This window comes from Tiliqua scincoides, chromosome 1 (genome assembly GCF_035046505.1).
Source record: "Tiliqua scincoides isolate rTilSci1 chromosome 1, rTilSci1.hap2, whole genome shotgun sequence".
NCBI lineage: Eukaryota > Metazoa > Chordata > Lepidosauria > Squamata > Scincidae > Tiliqua > Tiliqua scincoides.
Genome location: NC_089821.1, coordinates 8,666,832 through 8,689,423, shown reverse-complemented (window position 1 = coordinate 8,689,423; position 22,592 = coordinate 8,666,832). Strand labels below are relative to the sequence as shown.

At 42.7% G+C, this 22,592-nt stretch overlaps 1 protein-coding gene across 1 annotated transcript in view; it reads left to right on the top strand.

Moving 5' to 3' along the window:
- The window catches only part of DPH6 (diphthamine biosynthesis 6), a 275,217-nt gene that overhangs the window by 231,576 nt on the left and 21,049 nt on the right, over positions 1 to 22,592 (top strand). Inside the window, exon 14 of the mRNA XM_066634307.1 lies at positions 1,150 to 1,555. Within this exon, the coding sequence (XP_066490404.1) occupies positions 1,150 to 1,555 (406 nt within the window). The remainder of the gene's footprint in view (positions 1 to 1,149; positions 1,556 to 22,592) is intronic.

Genomic DNA, 22,592 nt, shown 5'->3' with positions numbered 1-22,592 from the left:
TGACCAGTGCAGGAGCTGGGAGAGGGTGGTAGGAGGGCATTTCAGAGGTAAAGAGGGTACGTTGCTGGACGGGGGGGGGGGCAGAATAGTTGGCAGATTGGTCCTAGGAGGTAGGCGGGATTGGTGGAGGCCTTCTCCTCCATATCCTGTCCTCTCTTCCAGGCCAGTTGGCATTAAACTAGGTACTTGGACTTCCGCCAGCTATATAGCTGGTGGAGATCCAAGTAGCCCTATAGTGTCACGGGGCTCCAGTAACCCTGGAGTGTTACTTGAGATAAAGGGAAATATATCCCCTTACCCTGAGGAGACCTCTAACCTCCTCCTAACTGCACTGGATGCAGCGCAGGCAACACAGCCTGTCTGCACCAGCGCAGGTTAGGATTGGACTACCAGTCAGATAAGTGTACTGTTGGGAATTGAAGGTGCACAGTATGTCGGAGGGTGAAGATTTCGCCACCACTACCCCCAAAGTCACATCTGTGTTTCATGGTATTCTTCAGAAGTAGAGCTGTTCATTTTCTTTTAAGATTGTAAAATGGATTTTACGTACATCCTATTGAATTGTTTAATACTCAGATGCTGATCTTCTTTGGAATGGATACAAAAAAATAATAGTATTAGCTTGGTCTACTGGACCACGGCAATAGTGCAATGCCCACTATTTCACTATTATAGTGTAGTGCCCACTATTATAATATTATATTATATTATAATATTATAATATAATTATTATATAATTATTATAATATATATTATATTATAATAGTGTACTAGATTTTCTCATTAATATTTGTACTCTTGTTTGTTTGTTTTGCCCTTTTATAGTTGTACACCCCATTTTCTTCATGCAGAGCTCTGTGAAATCATAAATATTGTGCACACTATTGTGAAAAGAGGATCTCCACTCTGCTTGCATCGCTCACTATTTTTTGTTCATTCTTTAGAAAACTAGCTTTGTTGTATTATAAAAAATGTATTTTGTTGGTTCCTGATTTGGATATATGCAATTTCTTTACAAGAACTTTGTGGCTGGTAAGTTCAAATATATTATAAATTATTAAGTATCTGCAACCATTTTTTCTGCATATAAAAAACAATGGTTTTGTCTAGTGCTTTTCTAATGCTCGAAGCATTCTGTTTAACTTCTAGACAGAGGATGAAGACTTGCAGAGTGATGTACCTGCAGTGTGTGGAGAACTGTCTGTGATTGTGGTGCCGTTCCTTCCCAGAGCCGCAGCCATTGAATGGCATGTCATAGCAATAGTCAATGAGCAACAGCAAAGACAACAGCTTGTGTTGATGAGGTCATTGGAGAACCGCCAGATTAAATGTGAAGCGGTGCAATCCCATCCAACTTTGAGTACAGCTATTGTCCTTTCCTTGAGCATCACTTCACCATCAACTTCTACAATCAGTTTAGACCAAGTAGCGCATGACACGGTGGAACTGTTTAAGCAAGCTGTTGAGAAGGTGTCAGGAAATGCTGCCATAACTCCGTTGGGTTTTAGGACTTTCTACCGGATGAATATAGTCGAAGGGACAACACTGCAAGCAGGTAAGTCTTTGACTTATTTTGTTTAGTTTTCCAATAAATGTTAAGAACATAAGAACAGCCCCACTGGATCAGGCCATAGGCCCATCTAGTCCAGCTTCCTGTATAATACCAAATCTTGACATCTTCCAATAGCTATATTAGAACTATGCAGATTTTTATTATCTATACTTTTTCCCCAAAGCAGTTTCATGGCTAGTTTCTTTGTGTTTTACTATGTGGCTTACCTGTACAACTGACTGGAGTCTAAAGCAATGGAGCCACAGAATTGTCCATTGAGCCCCCCAGTGGCATAGTTAGAAGGGATTTGAAGCTATAAGTTTTGCAGGGAGCCTCACCACGGCTTGCAAGCGTCCCCTCCCCTTCGGAGCCATTCCAGCCAGGGGAGCAAAACGGAGGCGTTTGCCTTGACTGCCCTTGTGCTCCATTCTGCGCTCGCCTGTTTTGCTCCCACCGCCTGAAATGGCTCCAAAGGGGAGAGGGAGGAGCCGCTTGCACACCGCGGTGAGGCTCACTGCAAAACGTAATGTGATGCACCCCCTCTAGCTATGCCACTGGAGCCCCCCTTCCTCAAAGCTAGCATCCTCAGAAAAAGAGCTGGAGAAAGGCAAAGAACACGGCATTCTCTCTCCTTAGCTCGCTGGTGCTACCTGAGCCCAGTCGGCATGGTGACTATTTGTCCTCTTTTTTAGTCGTGTGTCCTGCAAAAGACTTTAATTGTCCTCCTTTTCTCTGTTAGCAGGCCCCTGCAGGCAGTGTGTAGCCTTCTTGTAATTAATAAATTATATGTAGTATAGTTTAAAATTTAATAATAATATAGTGTTTAAATTAACCACATGAAATCAATATAAGAGTGTTTTTAGCTTTTATTTTGTCATGTCCTACATTTTGGGGTGCCTTATCCCCTTTTGCAGTTATGACATCTGGTCACCCTTCTGGCTGGAGCTTCCACTTCTATTCTTTTACTTTCACTTTTTGGGGCAGTGTTCATGACCTACAAGTCACTCCATCAGAAAAAGGAGATGAGTCTAGTCTGACATGACTTCTTCCTGGCTGGCCCATTTTAGCTCCTGGAAATCAACCCATTTTTTTTTCCAAGGGCTCATGGACATTCTGCTTAATAGTTGACTCCAGAATCTTTCCAGGTATTGATATCAAGCCGACCAATCTGACTGTCTTGCGTCCTGTGGTATACAAGTCAGTATACAAGCTTTCATAAATGAATGTCTCATTAAATGAACATCTTTCCAGCAGAAAGGTCCAGCTAGCCTTCCAACAGAGCTTGCTATAATTTGGGTTTATTAAATGCAGATTTTCTGCAGAGAATACCGTCTACAAAGGACTCAATATTGTGCCTTCTTTTATATATGTTGTGACAGATTAGCAGAGAATGACCAGGTTATCTTCCTCAAGGACAACACCAAACGCATTCACGACTCTGGCTCAGTTGGGAAAGATACATCTTTTGAAGTGGTGGCACTTGCATATTAGCAAGGGGAAAGCAACCCAATATAGCAATAGCACTCCTCCAAGGCCCATGACAATGACATAACTCCCTGGTTCTCCCCTGAGGAGGTGATACTTGCTACGGCAGCTTTGTGCACCCCTGTTCCTTCTTCCTAGCCTCCTAGCCTGTTCCTTGTTCCCAGCCTGCACAGAAGAAGGAATGGATATGGGTGTGAAGGTGTCAGTGTCTCCTCTGTAACTAGGGTCGAACCTGGCGGCAGTCAAGGACCCCCATTTAGCTTAGCATCCGGGGCAGGCGCCCCTCAAGTTCTGCCCTAGTTACGCACCCAGTCTGTACAGTACCCCACATCCTGAAGTTTCCGCAAGCAAAAGGAAGCTGGAAAAATTCCAGTAGATGGGAGAAAAGCCAGTAAATCCTGTTGTCCAGTGGGGTATGAATCACTTCTAACAAAGTTCTTTAGTAATATTGAATTAGAAAAATAAACTCCAAAGTGCACTGGAAAAATGAGAGTGAAATGTTCTATGAAATTAACTAATAAATAGGACCGCAATTGTAGGACAAAAAACACTCCTAAACATGGCCCAGAGCTTGTCTTGGTGGTGTCTGTCAGCTCTTGTCCCACCCCAGAGCGTGGAACCTGGGGCAGTAAGCCCCGGCCGCCCCTGCTTAGAGATGCCAGTGTCATGACAGGAAAAAAAATGGTGTGTTCTCTTACTTTTGGTGGGTGAAAAAATTGGGATAAGCATATGGAGTAGAATAGCCATATCTTTTGTAATGCAAATTTATAAGGTGGACATAGGGCATGCTGCCTTCTATGTGAGTCTGTCTGTGACTGCTTGCATGATAGCAGACCAAAGAGAGAGAGCCATGGGGGTGTGTGTCTGTGTGTGCAAAATATGTTCATTATATGTCAGCCATATCCACGGATCTGTTGGTGTACAATGGATCTTCCTCTTCCACTTTGCTCACAGGGCTGCAGACGGGTTGCAGGTCTCATTTTCTTCTCATGAAAATCAATGGTGCTTTGCAATTGTCATCTGTGATGGGGATGAAGTCTGCATCACTGACTCACACGTACATGCTTTTTTTGGTGTGGGGGGGAGAGATTTGCAAAACTCAACTGATCCATATTAATTAGCTGACATAAATGTTAGCCCTCAAAGATTGTACTGTCCTATTTTTTTAAACCTAACCTGCAGCACTGTTCAGAGGAAATGCAAGTTGACATTGCTTAATAGATTTTAAATATAAAAATAGCAAGCGATAAAAGTGTGGTGCACGGCTAATGCACAGAACAAGGAATGAACATATAGCCTGACAGAACGTTATTTGTTGTACAGTGCTTTAAGAGCTGATAGAACATGCTTCTAGCATGCAAACTGCATTATCTTTTCTTTCTTTTTTTCCAACCTTCTGAGTCTCCAGTGTTTCAGGGGATATGTAGTAATTCTCATAATAGGATATGCTCTTTTATATCTAACCATGAGTAGTTTTTACAAAGACACATATATATATATATATAATAGGCAGAAAGGTTTGTTTTGTGAACTAATTTTAAGGATGCAACTGCAACCTGATCCTGTACACTTATTTTATGTTGGCTTGTGCTGTGACCACTAAGGCAATAGTTAACCAACTGTGAGTCAGAGTTGAGAACCGTGTACGTCTTTGCCAGAGGAGCGGGGATAGCAGCCACTTGATCCCCAAGATCATGCCACTGCTGGGGACAGAAGAGGAGGTTTACTTACCTAAGCCAGTGCCAGCCTCTGGGGGGGGGGTGCAGGGAGTCCCATGGACACCTCCTCAGGACTCACTAAGCTTTAGAGTAACTAAAAATAGTGATCAGAACCCACTTTTGATCACTAAACCAGAAGTGGTTTTTGATCACGAAAGCAGAAGTGAGTTCTGGTTGCTATTTTTAGTCATTCTTAGACTTGGTTGGCACTGTGGAGGCATCGGGGGGGGGGGCTCCCCACATCTCCCAGAGGCCAGTGCTGGCTTAGGTACTTTTTTTTTTTTAAAAAGTCGCCTGAGGATCATGTCGCTGCCATCCCGCCCCTTAAAAGCCAGAGACAAGCACTTCCCTAGCTGGTGAGTTGCAACCCACCAGTTTGGGACCACTGCATTAGAAGTTAAACAAGCTGCTACCAGGGAGGGGAAGCACTGCTGCCCATTCACCATTCTAGCTGCACCCCTTGGCATTTATAAATCAGGCAGCAACATCTAGGGCCTCTAAAAAGTTTGAGAACCACTGTACTAAAGCAATAATATAAGCTTGCTCAGATAAGACAGTCACCCAGTCTTTTCAACCAGGCCCTTTAGTACTTTCAGGAAGCCTGGGTTTTCCATGTGGTCATGAATTGATGGACAATCTATGGGCAGTGGCCTGGACTGCTCAAGAAAGGATCCTGGCATTTAGCAAAACAGTCCAAGGAATAGATTTTGCATTGTTGTTTAAATTAAGCGAGTGCATTAAGCAGGGCATTAACTTAAAATAATTTGTGGAGGTGTTCCTTTAGAAATAAATTCTGGTAGTGTGAGAGTCGGACCGCTAAGGCCAGACTCTGACATCAGACCCCTTTTTCTTTATTTTGTTGAACATCTTCTTGTAATGATTTTTAAATTATTACTGCCCAAACTTATTTTAGTTAAAGAACAATTTATATTCAGCGAGTGTAAATTGCTTTTATGTTAATTTAACACTAAGTCTTCAGATACTTTTTCTGCTTTATATGTATTATGCTAATTAGATTTTAAACTAAAATAAAAATAGTAGATGTTTATTTCACTGGGTCCTAAATTAGGTACTCCTTTTTTCCATTTGAGTATCTTTCAAGACTTGCCTAGATTTACTGCTACTTTAGAGACCCCTTCACTCAACCTCTTTGCCACATGGTGACTTGCAATGTGGGCTGACGCAATGTGGATTGTGCTTTGCACCCCCTCTAGCTACACCACTGCATGTCAGTGCAGCATATAGCTGGTTTTTTCAGTATACTGATCTGATCTACATTTCCTGCAGGTTCTATCTGTTTCTTTAAATACAGTATACATATTAGACTTTATCCAGCTGAAGGAAGCTTACTATGTTTTCAACCCCATCTCCCTTTAGTTTATCCGGCCTATAATGATTCCAGATAGCTTCCTATATCTATCTATGTGTTTGTCAGAAAATGGAACAAAAGCACACTTTGATTATTTTGAGTAACCCCCCAAAAATTGAGCACAATTCTAGCTGCCATTTTGGTTCCACAGAACAAAAACATGGAATAAGAAAACCTTTTTTAAAAAAAATTGTAACAAAAAATATGTGAAATCACACAAAACACTTTCTCTGACTTGGAACAAGAAAATAGTTTAATAGAAAAAAGTTGAGAGTTTCTATATTAATGAGTAACATAGCTCCTCTTTTCCAACATGCAAGTTACATCCAGTTCGTACTGACAAAGCTGTTAATTAGATCACAGTTAGGTTTTTCTGCTAGAAGTTGGAAATACAACTTTATTTTTGATGCGTTCTTGTATTTAGATTCTTATCCACCCCTGCAGATGTGGGCATCTGCAGTTCATTTTCTCATCAACATGCACACTCAAGGAGGATGGAAAGATGCTTTACTGAAGTAGAACTTGAAGTTATTGAGGTGGGAGGGGCAAGATAACTCTTCTGCAAATCTCAAATTAGCTGCTAATTAAAAGCATGCATTTTTCCCCCCCTTTTGTCACGGGAATGTCGATATTCATTTAGCCAAGTCGGAGCAAATTAGAGCAGCCCGTTGCAACTGACAGCATAAGATGAGAACTGAGAATATGTGCTCTCCATGTGTTGTAACAGATTACCGGGAAGTATTATATCCAGTGTTATTGATGTCAGAAGAAGCTAAAGGTTTGTGATGCAAATGTGAGAAAGATAGCTTTCTGTCAGCCTAAGATGAAATGTAAAGTTTTATTGAAGCAAGTGCGGCCCTGATGGTGAGCTTCTCCAAGGCAATCCCTCATAACATATGAGAGTATTATAGGCTCCGTGCTGAGACCACAGGATGTGTCGGAAGCGGGGGGGATTAGATTAAGCTGACATATATACTTAGTAGGATGTTGTTACGCCTTTAGAAGGCTTTAGCATAAATTCTGACCATTTCTTTCCTTATTCTCATTTGCATTGCACATTAATATAAATAAGTCAGGATGATTTGCCTATGCCATCCAGGCAACTAGGTTATTCCCCAGCATGTGCACACTCTCACGATGAGGACTTTGCAAGCCTTCTTTGCACAAACTATGCAAAATTACCTCTGAATATTGAACAGGGATTGCAAGAAATGTCTCGTGTTACATAATCCTAATTTAAAAAAAAAATCAAAAGAATAGGAGGAGATGCAAAGCAATGTGATGAAATGGTTAGCTAAATTTTGATTTGTAGACCTGCAACACTGTGAAAATCTTCAGAAGAGTATGGTAAAAAAAAATTAAAATAAGAAACAACTAAATAAGATTAAATAAATGGAAACAGATATTAAAAGGCTTCCACATGCGCTGCCTCCGACGCATTCTCGGCATCACCTGGCAGGACAAAGTTCCAAACAACACAGTCCTGGAACGTGCTGGAATCCCTAGCATGTATGCACTGCTGAAACAGAGACGCCTGCGTTGGCTCGGTCATGTAGATTTCAACCAGAGGCTAAACCTGTCTGTGTCATTTGCCTGTTTTCCAGGTGCCCTGACAGTTGCTTGCTCTTTCTGTTACAGTCTTTGATACCTGGAGGTTGTCCATGACTTTGTGTACCTTGGCTCAATGAAATCCGACACTCTTTCTCTCGATACCGAGCTAAACAAATGCATGGTAAAGCAGCTACCATGTTTTCCAGACTCACAAAGAGAGTCTGGTCCAACAAGAACATACCAAGATCCAGGTCTACAGAGCTTGCGTCCTGAGTACACTTCTGTACTGCAGCAAGTCATGGACTCTTTGCTCACAACAGGAGAGGAAACTGAACGCTTTCCACATGCGCTGCCTCCGACGCATCCTCGGCATCACCTGGCAGGACAGACTTCCAAACAACACAGTCCTGGAACAAGCTGGAATCCCTAGCATGTACGCACTGCTGAAACAGAGATGCCTGCATTGGCTCGGTCATGTCGTGAGAATGGATGATGGCCAGATCCCAAAGGATCTCCTCTATGGAGAACTCGTGCAAGGAAAGCGCCCTACAGGTAGACCACAGCTGCGATACAAGGACATCTGCAAGAGGGATCTGAAGGCCTTAGGAGTGGACCTCAACAAGTGGGAAACCCTGGCCTCTGTGCGGCCTGCTTGGAAGCAGGCTGTGCAGCATGGCCTTTCCCAGTTTGAAGAGACACTTGGCCAACAGTCTGAGGCAAAGAGGCAAAGAAGGAAGGCCCATAGCCAGGGAGACAGACCAGGGACAGACTGCACTTGCTCCTGGTGTGGAAGGGATTGTCACTCCCGAATTGGCCTTTTCAGCCCTACTAGACGCTGTTCCAGAACCACCTTTCAGAGCACAATACCATAGTCTTTCGAGACTGAAGGTTGCTAACCCACAGCCATAGCAGGCTAATACTACCCACTGAAAGGAAGACTGCAGTTTCAAATCTTTTACTGTTTCCAACTGATTCCAAGGCAAATCATGCTTTGGAAAATCTCCAGTAGAGAAAAAAATACAATGTTAAAAAGCAGTCGGCCTTTCTCCAGTGGTGTAGCTAGAGGGGTTGCAAAGCACTAAGTTCTGCAGGGAGCCTCACCGCAGCATGCAAGCAGCCCCTCCCCCTCCCTTCGGAGCCATTCCAGGCAGTGGGAGCAAAACAGAGGTGTTCCATGCCTTTGCACTTTATGGTCCAATCCTATTCTTCAGCACCAGCAGAATGTGCTTTCTGTCAACACAGGCTATCGCAAAAGCGCCATAAAGCAAGTGCAGCCAATTATTAATCAAAGTTGATGCTACTTAATAAGTTGGTTTGGTTTCCATATGATTTCACATACTCTGAATATGACCTAACCAGTGGCATAGCTAGAGGGGGTGCAAAGCATTAAGTTTTGCAGGGAGCCTCACTGCGACATGCATGCGGCCCCTCTCCTTCCTCCCCTGAGAAGGGGCAATGTTGTTAACAATGATAGTTAGTGGTGTTTACTCCTGCGTGGGTTTGGATAGGATTGCAATTGTTAAAAATTTTCCTGCTTGATGATGTCACTTCCAGCCATGACATCACTTCCAAATTAATGACACCACTTTTGGTGGGTCAACAGATTGTCATTCTGAAAAGTGGGTCCCAGTGATAAAACGTTTGAGAACCACTACATTAAGGAAAAGGTTCTTTCAACGCAGAATTTGGTACCATTGTGAGGTCAGTCATCACTACACAAATCTTCCTCTGCTTTCTCCCCTGTATGTATGCTTGAAAATCTTGAACTGAAGATACCAAGCAGGCCAAGCTGCAGATTTTAAAATTCTCACCATTTGGTGAGCATCCTACAAGTTAGATATAATTAACACAGATAAAATATAGCAGGCAATTTTTATATTTGACTAATGACACACAGGATCATTTCTGCAGCTGATGCCGAAATGGGCAAATGTATTATTGTGATTAAACCTTGCGGAAGTGACGAATAAAAAACTATCAGTGCTAAAAATTGACATTAAAACTGTGGGGCCTTCTTGCCAATTTCAAAATACTTCTGTGGTCCCATTGACATCCATGAAACTTAGGGCCCAATCCTATCCAACTTTCCAGTGCGGATGCAGCAATACTAGTGGGGTGTGTGCTGCATCCTACCACGGGGAGATAGTCACAGAGGGTTTCTCAAGGTAAGGGAAGGGGCTGCATTGCAGCTACATTTAGCGCTGGAAAGTTGGATAGGCTTGGGCCCTTAAAGTGCTTAACTCTTAAAGTACATCCTAAGATTGCCCCCCTCCCCAGCAATTGAATTTAGGCTGAATAGAAAAATTAGGGATATGGGTGCCAAATGTACAGAGGTAGATATTTTATTTGAATTCCTTCTGTTTCCTGTTAAGGAAAAAAAAAATGTGCAAAATGTAATAGCTGAAGCAACAGATCTTTGCTGCTGTTCCAAAAATATAAATTTAAAAAAACTGGCAAAAATTGATAACTGAGGAAAGGAGTAAGATTGTGATATTTGTAAGCAGTTAGGAAACAGTGGCTTGCTTCATTGTGGTATTTTGTAATGACACTATGGTGGTCCTTGCACCATAGAACCGACTAAGAAACCTTGCCAGTACTGCATCCATTCAGGAAATGATATAGGAAAAGGTAGTTAACAAGTACGGCTGTTCACTTTATTACCCTGTTATTCAAAGTTACACTATTGTTATGTCTGAACACTATTCCTCACATCAATTTTACATTCTAAGGAGACCTAATGGTGTAACTCAATACAGTGTTACGGTATGTGTTCTGCCAGATTCCCAGTCCAAGCTCTGCCTGGAGAATTATGCCCCCTTTTAGCTAATTAGCACCCCTTTTTTACCCAAGAATGGCCCTAGTTCCGCCTTGCAGTCCTGCTGGACCCCATCTCCAGGGTAGCTCGCCTGTTGAACCTGCAGAGGTCCTCTCTCCTGCCAGCAGCCCCCCGCCACTACAGCAGACCCTTGGTCCTCAGCAGGTCTTGGGCACAGCAGCCACACACCAAACTCCAGTGTCTCCAGCAGTCTGTTAGTCAGTTAGCCAGAAGGTCATTTCACAAGGCAGAGTATCCAAGTCAAAGTCCAAAGTCAATAAGCCAAGTCACAGTCCGAGGTCAGATTTCAGGTAAGTCAGTCGGAGTATCCAAGTCCAAAGTCAATAAGCCAAGTCAGTCTCCACTCCAACCTACAATCCTTCTACAACCCACCAACCCTTCCTGCCTCAGGTGCTCCTTATATCCCTGAGGGCCCTATTGCCTTCAAGTGGCTGCAGCTGTGCAGCACGCTCTGCTGAAAGCCCAGGCCTTACCCTTAAAGGGGCCACTGCTGACACCACACCCTACCTCCTTGCCAGATCTACTGAGATTCCAATACAGTATGTTATGACTGCACACTTAGGAGGTTGGTGCAGGTTCCCAGTCAAGGCTGGCAAGCATGGCATTGACCAGATCCAAGCTCTTTGGGAAGCTGTAGAGGTGGAATTGGTGGAAAGAATAGTGTGGCGTTCCAAGAGACTCTGGGCCGAAACCAATCCGACTTTCCCACTCTGATGCAGCTACAGTCGCCTTCGGAGAGTTTAATGGTGCCAAAACTGTGGATTTCATTATCCGCACTCTTAGGGCGCAATCCTAACCCCCTAATGCGGGATTGCAGTGAGCAGCGGCTCAGCCACAGGTAAGGGGAAGCTCTTCCCCTTACCTGTGGGTAAGGGCTGTGCGCCCCTATGGGTCTCCTCAGACCTGCGCCACCTCCGGAGGTGGCGCAAGTTCGAGGAGAGCAGAGCGGCTTGAAGCCACTCCACTCGCCCCAGGGATGGGGGGTTGGAATCCGGCATAACCACCGGGTCTCAGCCCCACCCCGGCTCCCCTCGCGCCCACCCTGGGCTCGCCTTCTCCCCCACCTCATGCCCCCCCACACCTGCCTTTGCTGCTTATTTTGGCGCACTCGCGCCAACACAAGCAGCGGCACGGGAGCCGCGGCAGAGGCCTCTGCCTCCGTCCACACGTCAGCGCATTTAAATGCGCCGACAGTTCTTCCGCCTAAGGAGGCACAAACGCGCTTTACGACATGTTTGCGACCCTCCAGGGCCACCTATACCAGCATAACTGCTGGTTAGGATTGAGCCCTTTGTCAGATATTGGCTAGTGCAGCTGATTTTGTTTTAAAAAATCAAGACACATCCCCAACTGCATAGAAAAATCCATTCATATGCTTCTATTCCTATAACAGTTTCAATATTCTGACTACTCAGTGAAAGAGATCCTATGCACTTCCAACATAATGTGATGATGTAAACTTAACAGCAAAACACTTTCAATTTAATCTGCCAAGTCAGGTGCTCACCATTTTCACTCATGCTCCCAAAAATGTAGAAATTGCAACATAAAGTGGTCACCTGACTTCGCTTCCCATGTAAGCAGCAAGACTTTGCACCAGGAACATGCAGTGGGTGAGGAGGCAAGTGAGGCAGAGCCTCCCTGCTGAAGTCCTTTGAAAAAGTGCCCCCACTATGTGAAGTGTGCAGGTGCTCACAACCCACGCTTTCTCCCAAGGCAGATGTCATCCTTGCACGTAAAGACAGGTCTCCAATAGTGCAGAAAAGATTCCCTGGCATTAGCTGAGGATACATCGGAATCTTAGGATTTTGTGCTTTGGCGTATACCTTGTTTTCGGCAATAATGAAGTTGTGCGTTTGTGATGTGTGCTTCAAGTCAGAACTTTTATCGAACTTCACTCCCTGTTTTCCAGTTCCGCAAACCAAGTGCCACTAAAGCTTCTCCACAATGTTTTTATGTGGGTGGAAGGGGGATTTATTTTACTGAAGCTCCTTTTCAAAGGCACACTCTGACTCAAAAGGAGAGGATTTATGAAAACTGTGCTTACCATTCATATAAGTACAGCAATTTTGTTCTACCACCTACCACCCATTTAATGTTTTCTTTTTCTTCTTCACATATCTTTTAAAATACAGCCATTATAAGGGTAAAAAAATATATATGCAGTAGGAAAAAAAATGTTTTTTGCCACTTGCACTGCAACTTTTAAACCCCATAGATGGTTTCAGATAGCTATGAAAAAGGTTCCAGAGAAAAGTACTTTTGATCTTCTTCAAGTTTTACCTTGGAGATCTGGTATTACATAAAAGAGATGGTGCAGCTCTTAATCCCATATTTGTTAGCTGTGTTTTGAAGAACCTAAGTAGCAGATGAAACTCTCTCTTGATGAGTGCAAAGCACAAGGCAGGCAATAATGTCTATGATAGTTCCCCTAACTTAGCAAGAATGTGGTTTTTGAGTTCTTTGTGTATTTTTTTTGTCTACCGAGACACCCAGCCAAGCAGTCAATAAAGCAAATAGCATGTTTCAGTGCTAGAGAACCATGCACATAGGCAGTTCAAAGTTAGCTGAGGCTGTGCGGAAGTCTGTTATCAATGATACAGTAACACAAGTGAGGCAAATTGCATTGAGTTTTTTTTCCCCTCCACACAGCAAGCAAAGTAGGAGTTGTGCCAACCACGTGGGCAGTCCTTGCCAACCATATGGGCAGTCACTGTGGTTTCTACATTCACACACAGTGTCTAGTGATATGGGACTACATCGGTAGGATGCTATTCCCACATCTGTGTAGGAAGGGGTTTCATGGAGACTCAAGAATGGAAGAAGAAAAAAAAAAAGCTGTTCCATAGCTAGAAATGAGTAAACGCCAGTTGTACTCTTGGTAATATTGATGTAAAGTAAAGAAAATACCATAGTTGGTATTGTAATGCTTTGAAGGATTTTGTGGTGGCAGCGTTGGTTAATGTATGGGAGTATAAGTTCCTCAGACCCACACAACCATGTGTTTTGGTAGCTACAGACAGGCGGCATGTGTGACGGTGAGTCACTATTAAGGACCAACTGCGCTGTTGTAGTGTCATCGAAAGGTAGGTCAGGCAGAAGATAACTGTTGACTGCTCGGTGCTAGACGCAGCTAGGGTTGGCAGAAGCACTTCGGAAAGAAGAAAGAGAATAAGCAGGACCTGAGAAAGCAGCAATCCTCCCCCCCATTTCATCCCCTTACCATCCTGCTCTTCCCCTCCCACTGTTTGACCTTAATCAGTGAGATGGTACCTTGAGGTGGCACTCATAGGATTGAGCTGCAAGTTACTGTTCTGCACAAAAAAAAGTGACGTCTTTGTTTAAACAGTTGAAGAACAGTTGAATGAAGGTCGATGTAGAGATGCATGTTCCAATTTTCATCAGTTTTGTGCAAGAGATTTGCTGGAAATAAACTGAAAAATCTTTGTGTCTCTGAGAAACAGTGTAGGCATCATAGATTTGCATGGTATCCCCACCTAAAGGCTAAATATTCTGCATATTTGATATTAATTGCAGCTGCTTTATTAATTTTTCATAAGGCCCCAGGCAGCTAACTTCCTCACCTCCCCCCCTTTTTAATCTGATCTTAAGTATATGTCCGGGGTCAACCCTCCAGCTCCATCTCATAGCTACAAACTGGAATTTGACACTCTGGCGGACTTCACACTGTTTGCTTGCTTCGGGGATCATGGATTTGATGACTTCAGCCTCTTCCAATGATACTGGCAGTTGACTAAAACTCAGGAAGTCTTCAATCAATAAAGGTGTTTGGGATGCATTTCTCAAAGCCCCTTGGATGTAAAACTTGCATAGATAGAGGTGGCAGATACCCCTGTAGCAGCGCCTCAAACCATTTAACTTCCTTTTGTGTGATTCTACCTATTTCATTACCTTTCCACTTAAACTGAGCTTTCCTTCTACTGCTTAATAGCCTGTAGCAGTGGGAGATGAGAATTCATTGAAACGTGGAACACAAGAAAAGGAAATGTGGATGACAAAATGAGACCATTTATATAAAATGGCAACAAATTGTTCTTTAGTATTAATTTTTTTTAAAAAAAAAAAAATCCTTTTCACAGATGTGTTAATTGTTCAAATTCCTGAGGACAGCATTAACTGGAATTAGAAAAGTCCACACAGCAAATTTGCCATACAACTTAAAAATGGTCTTCCTCCCTGTTAGGTCGATAATATACTGCATAAAGACGCTCACAAGGGCAATTGCTTTTCTAAATTAATCATTTTCCTAAGGCCATCTGCTTGCCAGGCATTTCAGTCACTCCGCTTCGTGGTGGTACTTTACTTGAAGTGGTTCCATCCAGCTGCCATGAGGAATACACAGGGGAACCTAGGCTGGATGGGAGATGCATTAGCCATGGGGGTAAGCAAGCTTTGGGAAAAGATACAGTGCTACGGCTTGTGGAAAGGGAAAGAAAGTACAATGGAATGAAGGGGCAATGAGAAGTAGGGGCTGAGAGGAGAAATAGTTAAGTCCAAGGAGTTCTTATATCTTGTTTCCGGTAGCAGATGAAGGAGGCGATGAGGCTGGTGACAAAAGGGAACAGAGAAACGAAGAACATACAGGAGGGGAGAGCCCATTTTGAAACAACTGCATCTTAGACATGCAGGTCTCTTATGGTACATAAACTGAAGATTCTTCTTTAGAGCAGCGGCTTTACTAGGGGTGCAGATCGCACTAGGTGGCATCATGGATGTGACACCAGATGAGGGGGGCTGGAAATTTTCTGGTTCACCCAACCAGAAGGCCAGGTCTTCTGGGTGGGTAGACCTGGACTCCACATCAGGAAGTGCAGTAGTGCTGGCTAAGGCAACTTTTCTGGCTGCCATCAGCCTTCCCCTGCTTCATTTGTTCCCCCCCCAGCACCTCCTGAGCTGAGTCAGCACCACTGACTGAGCGAGTGCAGCCGTCCCAGCTCAGAGCATAGCAAACATATGTAAAGTATGTTTGCAATTACTTGCAAGTTGGCAGCACCAGTTCAAAGGCCTGCACTAGCCCACTGGTGCGGCATCCAAGTAGGCTCGCGCTTGACAGCGCAAGGGGGTGGGGAGTGGGCGTTTCTGGGCAAAGGAGGGCAAACGGGACAGATTGGACCAGGAAGGGCAGGATCTCCATATCCTAACCCCCTTCCCAGCCCTCCTAGATGGCTTTCTCAGATGCGTACCAGCTAAATAGTTGGTGCAAATCCGAGAAGCCCCATAGAGCAAGCTGGGGCTCGACACAAGTATCTCCTTACCCCAAGAAGACCTCCAGCTGCCTCCTAACCAGTGCTTGAGAGAGGATGACCCCACACCTCCCATGACTCTGTTCTGTGATCTTTGGCTCGCTCTGGGCCCAGCTGCCTTGTGCTCTTGTCAATGATCATGTTTTCACTGCTCGCTGGTGAGAATATGAGTGACTGGGCCAGAGTGAACCAAAGATTGGCTAATGGAGGTGGTTCAGAGGCTGACTTTTCACATTAAACAGAATGCAATAGCCCAGAAGGTCAGGGGACCAATGATTACATCATGATGTCACCCCTGAACATCTGAAACGCCAAGGTCCTGCAGGTAAGCCCCGTACCTGGTGACACTCATCCCCAGGAAGCCTCTGCAGAAAGAGAATTGTGTTCATGCAAGAGCTTCTTCCATGAGCACATGTGAGGGCAACTCTCCTGAGAGCACAGGAAGTTCACAGTCACAGTTCACATCTTCACCAAAAAATATTGCTGAATTATATTTCCAAGAAGTAAATTCATGATATTGTCTTGGACTGATGGCAAAATAAAATTTTGCTTAAATCAAGGGAACTTTAAGATTGGGAGGAACATCATAGTAAGGAACATTTGGATTGTAAATTGAGAATTGGTCAAAATAAACAATCTAGTACCTTACCAGTAACCTGAACAAGATTGTAATAAATTTTCCTGGACAATATGGCTAGTTTAACAGCATTTATTTTCTCTCCTCTTTGACAAGGGAAGATCTATCTACTCTTTTAACATCTCAATTACTATCTCCTGTCAAGGGATAATGTGTAAAGATATGCAAGGTCTTTAACATTGTGCAGCCCTTAAGTACTTGATACGTGAATTAGTCTCTTTTAACAGTTACTCTTTATACGGATCAGAATTATCAATGGCAGATAATGGCCATATCAGAGAGATTGAATTTGTCCATTACTTATATAAAGGTTTCCAGAAATCCTTTAAGAAGAAATAAATAACACAAGAGATTAGTGCATAAAGGATATTTTGTGGTCATTGCATCACATCCTGGCTAGGCTTTTTATGAAAATTTTTCATTCACTAACTAGAACTTGAGGTTCGTACTTGTATCATAAAATGAACCATGTAGATCAGTGGTTCCCAGACTGTGAGCCTTGGCTCCTTGGGGAGCTGTGGAATCCTTGCAAAAAGCTCACTGCACTATACAATGTATAGGATATTACCCTAATGGGGAGTCACGACCAATGGTCCAGTTGCTGCTCATTTATAGATCCCTCAGTTTTTGCCCAATCCAGGAAACTCATGTGCACATGTACAGTCAGTAGTTTTGTACATTTTAGGTTTAGTCACTTTAGTCAGCAAAACTCACTTAGAAGTGATGGCTCTGAGATTTGGCTGAACTTTCATCCTATCCTTCTGCAGAAAGCACAACTTTGGACCCTAAACAGCCTCCCATCCAGGCACTGATCAAGATGGAACCTGCTTAGATTTAGCAATCTAAACACCATGTACCCTTCAGACCATTCTCTACCTTTGATTTTTTCCCATGTGGCTACATCACAAGAATTGGGTCTTGGCCCAAGTTTAGTAATAAATGGCGCAGTTTAGCCCAAGGAAAGTGTAATGTCCCATCGGTTTCACTGGAAGAGTTAAACATCCCTCCTAATGAAATGGAAGAATTAAACATACCTCCCATTGAAATAAATAGGATTTTCAGATGTTTGACTTGACTTGGATGGCATTAAAAGGGACCTTGATCAACATAGTATTCAAATTGCTTCTGTTCAGTGTGTGTGTGTGTTTGTGTGTGGTTAGTTTGTCATTGGGCACATAAAAATTGTACCCAAGGGTTGCTCCTGCTGTAACACAGGATAATTGAGTTACACAATTCGCTGCAGTTGGTGTTTCCCCCTTGATTATATCAAGCAAGCTAACATCAGAATTGAACCACAATCAAATTGTATTTTCTATTTTTTTCTTTTTTAATGTGTTGTACATTTACTAAATTGAATAAAAATCAACTATCCAGAGAATTAGACATGCCAAAAACTTTTTGAGCAGTTATTACGCTAGAATTTTCTGCATAACATTTGTGCTAGTTTTTTGCATTTTATGTACAAGATAAATATTTAAACTCACTTTGGGTTTTTCTTTTTAAGCCTATGAAAATTTTCACTGTTCTTTCACAAAAGCCATTTTTTCCCAGACTTAAAGAGATCAGCCATGCAGCTTTTTCCCCCAGTAGGCCAATTAACTATTTTGACTGTTTTACGTTTTACTTACAAAATTCCATGAAGAATAAAATTGTATTAGGGACTAATTGGCCGCCAGATGGTATTATTATAACTGAAGCTGTTTGTCTGTTGTAACAGTGTTCTGCACTGTGATTTTAACTATTGCAGGCAACAGGTGATGGGTAATGATATCGCTTTAATTTACCGTTTTGCTTTTTAACATGTAACATTCTCATGAGGGGAAAGCCCTCTTCAATAAGACTACAAATCTTACTAAATTCATTAAATCAGCCAAACCTTTAATCTCAGATCGGAATTTGCCCCCCTCTGGAGCATAGAGTTTCAGACTTGATTCTTGGAATCTCAGGAGATTCCTGCTAAATGCCACCATGCAGGTCACACTAGTTCCTTCCTGAACTGCTGCACTGGGTGAAAACTCAAGGTGCTCTGTCGTCCAGTTTTAGGTGTGTGTGTGTGTGTGTGTCCCCAGATGTCACAGAGAGTTTGGTTTCCATTGTGATGCTATGGTTGCTTCCCTTCTCACAATTACAAATTTTTAGCATTTGATACAGCTGAAATCAACATGAACGGATCTTTTAAATTAGGTTGTTCCAAGTACTAGCAGGCTTCCACCTTGTTCATTGCATAGCCTTTTGGGGATGCTAATACAATAAGAAACATTCCATATTCCCAAACTGTCTAGTAAAGAAGATATTAAAGATGGAATTTATCTATCAGTTAATCATTAAATAGGCAATGTATAGCCCTGTACCTAAAGGTTCTGTATACATTATAATCTTGCATCAACCTTGTTTGGGATTTTCTTTGCTGTCCTGCTGAAGCATGCCTTTGGAACTGCAACAGAAGGCATCTATCTCCGGACCAGATCAGATGGAAAGCTCTTCAACCTCTCCAGGCTGAGAGCAAAGTCCAAAGTCCAGCTGAAATGTCTGCGTGACTTCCTCTTTGCTGACGATGCAAAGAAGGAAGGCCCATAGCCAGGGAGACAGACCAGAGACAGACTGCACTTGCACCCAGTGTGGAAGGGATTGTCACTCCCGAATCGGCCTTTTCAGCTACACTAGACGCTGTTCCAGAACTACCTTTCAGAGCGTGATACCATAGTATTTCCAGACTAAAGGTTGCCAACTAAGAAGTGTTAGCTTTGTGTTCTGAGGGAAGCAGAACCACAGCTTACAAGTTGGTTCAGGGAGCAGGTGTAGATTGCTGAGTCAGCAGAATCAGCAGGCACCTGGGACTGACACACCCTGAGTGTGACCAAGCCAGCACTGATTGGCTAAGCTGACTACATAAGGTTAGTCTGCTGGAGCTTCCAGTGCAGCAGTAGGGGAGTTGATGGAGATAACTGAGGAACTGCTGCCAGTGACTGAGGAGGCTGGATACTGTATGTATATGTTACTACTGACTTATGGACTGAACCTTTGACTGTGTATTGTTGGAAACTGATTTGGATTTGTTATACTTGGACTGACTGCTCTTCGTGTTGACTCTTGGACTGTTTACTGACTACTCTACTTGTGATATCCCTTGCTCAAATACATCTGCTGAAAGTACTCTGCTGTATTTTGCTGTTTTTCTTGCAACCTGCTCACATTGGGACAAAGCAGGGATCATACACCAACCATCCCATACAAACATAACCTTAACAAGAAGCAAGACTAAGATTTTGTCCAAGATCCAGACTTCCTTGTAGGATAATGGAACATCTGTCTATGCCCAAAGCGTGTGTAGAGCTGTATGCTACACTTTGAATTTAAAAATAAAAATAACATTTAAAATATAGTTGTACCAATTTGTCCTACAAATTGGGTATTGAACATAGCTGGTTGTGCATAGCCATTGTGAGTTTCTCTTTAAATGATTATGCTTTCAATTCCTATAATGCTCAGGGCAACTTGAAAATATTGACATGTGTGTGGGTTGCGAACTTATACCTTATTGGTATTTTTCCCCCATTTAAAAAAAGTTCTAAGGAAATATAATAAATGGCTTCAATGATCACCTGCCACAACACTCCCAGCACATCATCAACCTTCATCTAACAGCTTTGGAGGACATCTATACATCTCGCTGTCTGCAGAAGTCACATAGTATTCTGAGAGACCCCTTCCATCTGGTTCATAAGTTATTTGAACTGTTACCTTCGGGTAGACGATACAGAACTATTAGAGCAGCACCACATGACTCCTGAACAGTTTCTATCCCGCAGCCATAATTACGTTGAATAAGGCGATAAAGTTGTTACCATGCTCCTGGGCATTATGGTCTGTTATACTGTTTTTATATTATCATGCATGTTGTATAGAATGTGTGGGTGAGTGTGTAGAGTGTGATTGTTGGAATTGTAGTATATATTTATGCTTGTATCTCTAAGGTGCATAAATTTCGTTGTGCTGTAGCACAATGACAATAAAGTTACTACTATTACTACTACTACATGTTCTACTGTCAAAAACAGACAACCGCTAAAAGAGTTCTACCTGTGATGACTATGAAAAAATTCAGACATTCAAGCTCTCAACAACTTCCTCCCTAGTCCCCTTGCCCTGGTCCCAAGAACCTGGTAAGAAGATTGTTCTTGCAGCTTCGATAATGGTCACCTCTTTGTGGTTTTCTTTGGGTTTTAAAGAAGTATCTTCAATTGTTTTACCTAAAAGAGCTGCGATCCAGAGCCCTATGCCTCTTAGAGTACAAGCCTATGTGTGTCTACTCAGAAGTAAGTCCCAATGTATTCAGTGGTGCTTGCTTCCAGGAAAGTGTGGATAAGATTGCAGCCTTAGTGAATGTGTGTGATTCACTGGGTTCTTCATCAGCAGATTTTGGCTCTGGTCTATGTCTCAGGTTCATCATATGTCAAAATGGATGTTACAAAACCTACACTTATTTGATTTGATTTTCCTTCCTTCTCACGCTCACAAAGAAACAACCAGGTTTTGGTGTATGGCATATGCTCCCAGGAACAGGCCTTTAAGAACTTAAAAGGACATGCAAATGAATCTGGGTCAGTAGGTCAAAAGGTACATGGAACCTTATATATAAGATCTAATGAGAGAAGTGGTTGCAAGCCTGTCTAGTGAATCTTTCTGTTGTGAGCAAGGCAGAGGTTGGACAGAGGTGGCTTACCATCTAATCTCTTTAGTGTATGGGGTTATATCCAGCCCATAAACTCCTCATTATTCATACAAGAAGTATGTGTTTAATGATTAAGACCTCAAGGGTTTAGTTGATAGAATAATCTGCATTTTGAAGAAAAATGTAAGAAGTGGAACTAGAACACTGGCTCTTAGCTTTAAACACAATATCCCCAATTTCCCTATCCATTGGTTGTCTCAGTTGGATATATGTATTGTGCAGGCTTGATCTAATAATGGCTAATTATGCAGTTGTTTATCAGCTCATTTGAAACATTTTGAAATTCAGTCTAGCTCAGCAAATTGCTTGTGCTCAAGGCATTTTCTACATTCTGGAAATTATAATATTCCCAGAAGGCAAAGAATTAATAATAAAAGTCCTCTTTTGTAAAAGATTATCATTGCAGAGCAAATGGAGCACATCTTTTCTATCCTGATGCATTTAATATTCCTTTTCTTTTTTTTTTTTTTACTTTCCCTGGGAAGTTTGATAGAAAGACTATGTAAGGATCACTGTTTTATTAACCTGTTAAGAGTTACATTTACTGCGCTGGGGCAGCACACTGCAGTTCTGGTCGCCACACCTCAAAAAGGACATAGTGGAAATGGAAAAGGTGCAGAAAAGAACACCAAAATGATCAGTGGGCTGGAGAATCTCCCATATGAGGAAAGGCTGCAGTGTTTGGGCTCTTCAGTGTAGAAAAAAGGCGCCTGATGGGGACAGGATTGAGACATATGAAATTATGCAGGGGGCAGATAGAGGGATTTTCTTTGCCCTCTCACACAACACCAGAACCAGGGAACATTACTAAGATTAAGTGTTCGGAGAGTTTGAACAGACAAAAGAAAATATTTCTTTACCCAGAATGTAATTAATCTGTGGAACTCCTTGCCACTCCTTGTAGTGATGGCATCTGGTCTAAGTGCTTTTAAAAGGACATTGGGCAGAGTCCATCAGAGGTTACAATCCATGATGGGTAAATGCAACCTCCTGGTTTTAGAAGTAATATATCTCAGAATGCCAGGTGCAAGGGAACTGCAACAGGATGCAATTATCTTGTTGTCTTGTGTTGGCTACTGGTAGTTACTGGATGCTGGACTAGATGGGCCTTTGGCCTGATCCAGTGTGGCTGTTCTTATGTGTTTGTTTTTTCTGTATGTGTAGAGACTGGAGGTCTTTTAGTATTTCCAAGACAGGTGTAAATTTTACAGGTGAGTGGACTCAAAGGTACACACCACAACAGTACAAAGGACTTGGACACCGGAGAGACCAGCATTTCAGTTTGTCGGATTCCAGTTTCAGGCCTAAGTACAAGTAGTCACAAATTTGTAGCAGGAAGGTAATTGCAAGGTCATTAGTGATGAAGAATTGAAGACCAAACCCAAGCCCAGGAATATCATATACTCATGGTCTTACTATCATAGCCACTAGCAGAAATCGAAATCATG